Source organism: Plecotus auritus (genome assembly GCF_963455305.1).
Source record: "Plecotus auritus genome assembly, chromosome: 5".
In the NCBI taxonomy this organism is placed as follows: Eukaryota; Metazoa; Chordata; class Mammalia; order Chiroptera; family Vespertilionidae; genus Plecotus; species Plecotus auritus.
Window position 1 is genome coordinate 29,921,729 of NC_137776.1, and position 4,969 is coordinate 29,926,697.

Genomic DNA, 4,969 nt, shown 5'->3' on the forward strand with positions numbered 1-4,969 from the left:
AGCAACAGACAATAGCAGCAGAAAGAGGACTTCCACCTCATTTTTGTCTTCCATATTTCTCAAGGGTGGATCTTATTGTTGCAATATCCAGAGCTTAGATGTAGAGTATTCTAGGAAATGTAGTTTCCATCATTCTGGCTTCTGCCATACAGAAAGGCATACTAGAAGGACATAAAAATGGATATTGAGCAAAACAGTTCACCATAGTGATCTTATTTAAACTGTATGAAGAAAATTTTTTCTAGGTTATCTGGGATGACCATGTAACAGGTCCTTTTAAAATAACTTGAATTATGTTTGTATTTCTTACATATCTTAGATGTCTAGAATGTCTGGACATTTAGACTTGCATGTCTAGAATGATATGTAACATTTTAAAAACAACTTGAAACTACATGTTTAGTTCCAATGAGAACACTTCAAGAGTATTAGAAAGATTTGTTTCTTTAAGAGATAGGAGAGAGTTAGTTTGAGGAAAAATGGAGTCCATTTGTACCATTGGTGAAAACAAGAGTTGATGCAAAAGCATCTTGTTTATCCTCTCCCTAAGCTCATCACTTCCCCGCCTAGCTCCCTGCACACCACAGTCCTGGGAGCAGTGAGGATTATAGCCAAATACTAGGAACCATATTTCCTACTACACTGTATAGAAGAAGGTATCTCCTGCTATTTTCTGCTCAGTCTTTTCAACCCCTATCTCTGAAGTTCCACCACATGAAAGATTCACATGATCCTAAGGTAGCTCCATCCATGCACCAACTATGCACCACAGTACCCTGTGTTTATGTGGTATGAATAGGTATGAAATGCACATCCATGTTCTGTCAGGCAACCTCTCCTAAATACACTCCCATTAAAGGTTTTATTAGGACATGGGTTTTATATGCAGACACAGCTACTTGTCCATCAATGTTCACGCTTTTACTTTTCATAGTAGACTAGAGGCCCGGTGCATGAATTTGTGCATGGGTGGGGTCCAGCTGGCCCGCCCCGATGGGGGTCTATTGGACAGGGCTGGTGGGGGGGTGGGGCCGCGGGCAGTTGGCAGCCAGTCCCGCCTCCGATCAGGGTGTTGGGGGCCAATCGGGGTCCAGGCCGGCTCATCAGGCTGGTTGGCTGCCACAGTGTGCATCATAGCCACAGGTCATTCTGGTTGTTCTGAATGTTCTGGTCATTCTGCCATTACAGTTGATGGGCTTTTATATATATAGACTAGAGGCCCAGTGCACGAAATTTGTGCATGGGGGGGTGGGTGTCCCTCAGCCCAGCCTGCACCCTCTCCAATCTGGGACCCTTCGAGAGATGTCTGACTGCCCGTTTAGGCCCAATCCAGGTGGGACATCCCTCTCACAATCCACCGGGATTGGGCCTAAACGGGCAGTCAGACATCCTTCTCACAATCCAGGACAGCTGGCTCCCAACCGCTCGCCTGCCTGCCTGCCTTCCTGATTGCCCCTAACCGCTTCTGCCTGCCAGCCTGATCACCCCCTAACCACTCCCTTGCCAGCCTGATTGATGCCTAACTGCTCCCCTGCCAGCCTGTTTGCCCTTAACTGCCCTACCCTACAGGCCTGGTCACCCCTAACTGCCCTCCCCTGCAGGCCTGGTGCCCCCTCAACTGCTCTCCCCTGCAGGCCTGGGTCCCCCCTAACTGCCCTTCCCTGCAGGCCTGGTTGCCCCCAACTTCCCTCCTCTGCTGGCCTGGTCACACCTAACTTCCCTCCCCTGCTGACCTGATCGCCCCCAACTGCCCTCCCTTGCAGGCCTGGTCCCTCCCAACTGCCCTCCCCTGCTGGCCATCTTGTGGTGGCCATCTGTGTCAACATGGGGGCAGGATCTTTGACCACATGGGGGCAGCCATCTTGTGTGTTGGAGTGATGGTCAATCTGCATATTACTCTTATTAGATAGGATAGAAGCCTGGTGCATGGGTGGGGGCCAGCTGGTTTGCCCTGAAGGGTGTCCCGGATCAGGGTGGGGGTTCCCTTGGGTGTGGTGGAGTGGCCTGGGCGAGGGGCCTGTGGTGGTTTGCAGGCCGGCCACGCCCCCCAGCGACCCAAGCGGAGGCCCTGGTATCTGGAATTTATTTATCTCCTACAATTGAAACTTTGTAGCCTGGAGTGGAGCCAAGCATTCTGCTTGCTCTGTGGTGGCAGCCATTTCTGTTGGGATTTATTTATCTTCTATAATTAAAACTTTGTAGCCTGGAGTGGAGGCCTGGGCTGGCAAGGGCAGGTGGAAAGCTTGGCTTCCTCCATTGCCAGGGAAACCCAAGCCTCCCTCCTGTTCTCTGTGGCTGCAGCCATCTTGGTTAGGTTTATTTGCATATTCACTCCTGATTGGATGGTGGGCGTGGCTTGAGGGCATGGCAGAGGTATGGTCAATTTGCATATTACTCTTTTATTAGATAGGATAATTGTTGGAAAATGTCTGCCAATCATGAACTACATTTCCCAGCTCTCCATGCATTTAGATTGGACCATGTGACTACTTCTCACCAATGGGAAGTGAGGGAAATAGACTGGGTCACTTTCACACTAAGGATCTTAATACATTGTGGACCAGTAGTTTTATTGCTAGCTTTGCCCAGTGGCCAGATAAGTTTCTACTGAATGGGTACAAAAAACGTTTTACATAAATGTTAAAAGCGCACTTTAAAATTAAATACCCATTGTATTTTAAAGTTATTTATTACATGTTCTTACAAGCCAGTATCTTTTTAAAGAATTTTTGTGATTGGCTACAAGCCTTAGAACAGAAAACACAAGAATTCTCATGATCCGTCGGCAATGTGTTAAGAAGTGATGGTTTTTGTTCCCTTCTCTTCTTTTCCACTTACATTTTGCAGACAACCAAGTGAACTTGAAAGTCATATGTTGAAAATACACATCAACCTAGATCCCTGAATGACTGAGCATATCACAGCTCCCCAGCCCCTACCCCTTCTGCCCACCCAGAACTGCTCAGGATGATTGACATCGGCAGGAAATAAATGTCTACTGTATTATGTCACTGTACATTTTTGTGTAAATTTGTTACAGTAGGTAGCACTACCTCAATACATTCAGTGTATCCTTTTGTCCTTCACCTTAGAACCTTCCTAAAGTCTGAAACTCCCACCCCTCCTCAAAACAACATAAAAAACAAATCAAAGACAGTGAAATTCTTTTTCCTGGTGTTTTATTCAGAAATTATATTTAGGAGTATTAGAGAATACTAAAACAGTAAGAAGCATACAGTATATAACCAAGGTCCATAATAACACAAGTGCAGGAGTTCTACAAACAGAAAAGTAAATATTTTAAAAGAATTAAATACATTAAAAAGCATTATTTCATTCCACTGAGCTCATTAATGTGAATTGTTACACCCTAAGGAGCAAACTGTGGCCTGTTCTTATTGCAATACAATTGATAGATCGAGTTGGATTGAGAGATGTTTATGTATATACTTTATAAATACTGTGTATATATAAATGCCCACTACAGCCAACATATATAAAAGTGTCTATTGGGTAGGGAACCTGTGAATTTAGTTTTGAGAACTCAATAGTTTAAATACCACTAAAACTATAAAGGTCTTTAGAGATTCTTAGCTCAAGCTTATCATTTTACAGATGAGTAAGTATGACAGTAAAGCTCGGGAAAGCTAAGGTGACATTCATAATCAGGCTGTTCTGGCAGAGCCTGGACTTGATTTGGGGGCTTCTGACTTCTAATCAGGTATCTTTCTATTAAATCACAAGCTCAATAGGTAGGTGAACCAGAGAGATAAAAGTTCAGGATGTCTAAACATCTAAGCACAGGAGTGATACCGCCCCCTGCAGCACCTGCCAGGAGGCCGGGCCGCCTAACAGCAGCATTGCTTCTGACAACAGCACTTACACTGGCAGCACTTCTGCTGACAGCAGCCCTTCCCACAGCCACAGCCACAGGAGCCACAGCCACAGGAGCCACAGCCACAGGAGCGGCGACAGCAGCAGACCACGGGGACGCTGCAACAGCCCCCGCAGCAGCCACGGCAACAGGGGCAGCAGCTGGAGCAGCAGCCGACCCGGTAGCATCTGCAGGTGGTGCAGCCACCACAGCCACCACCACAGCCACCACAGCCTCCACAGCCACCACAGCCGCCACAGCCGCCACAGCCACCACAGCCGCCACAGCCACCACAGCCACCACAACCACAGCACCCCATGGTGTCAGTAGAGAGGACTCAGGAGAGGTGAGGAGGGAGACTCAGGAGGTGATGGAGGTCTGATACCCACTCTGCTGGGGAGCCCTTAAATACTACCTTTGGCTTGGGCTTGACTCAAGCACATGACTACTTCCCTGTTTATCTGTTTCCCTGGGCGAATTTTAGGGTCCTTAGTTTACTTCCTTGAGGACTTTTGGCCACCTAAGGTAGCTTACTTTACTTCCAAATTGCTTTGTTTTAAAGAAATATTCACAACAGAACTATGAGAGTCTGAAATATTTTAGTCATTTTCCGCACAACCAATGCAAGGTTGACTCTGAAGTTTTAATGTGAATTGTAAGCATGTGAGATTGAATCTTTTTCATGTTTATTCAAAGTCTTCACTGATCCTCTAAGAGATGGCACAAAGACATGGGGTGGCATTGTCTATCAATTAGAGGCCTCAAGACTAACATTTCCCAAACCTCTCATGTCCCAGCTTCAAGGAGAAGAGTCTAGGGGGCCTTTCCCATCCTTTTTAAAGCTTCCACTGTTCCAGGTCAGTACTCAGATTCTGCAAATAAAAGAGGAGCTGTGATGAGAGTCACTCAAAAGTTAGCAAAAAGAACTCTCAAAATCACAAGGCTTTGGGTCCCGGAGTCAAGCCTTGGAGCAGCTGGTGCACAAGCCGTGTGCAATCCCACAGCATGGCTCACGGTGCATAGATGGGCCCACTGCCGGGCTGTGCGACCAGGATGCGAACCATGGTCCTTGCCCAGAACTTTCCACCAGGACAC

General features: G+C 46.8%; 1 protein-coding gene across 1 annotated transcript; it reads right to left on the minus strand.

The window, feature by feature from the left end:
- Positions 1–3,848: 3,848 nt before the first annotated feature.
- LOC308249309 (uncharacterized protein) lies at positions 3,849–4,193 on the minus strand (the record flags this gene model as incomplete). Its single annotated transcript, XM_080670515.1, has 1 exon — positions 3,849–4,193. The coding sequence occupies one exon, from the start codon at positions 4,191–4,193 to the stop codon at positions 3,849–3,851; it is 345 nt and encodes a 114-aa protein (XP_080526641.1).
- Positions 4,194–4,969: the final 776 nt, after the last annotated feature.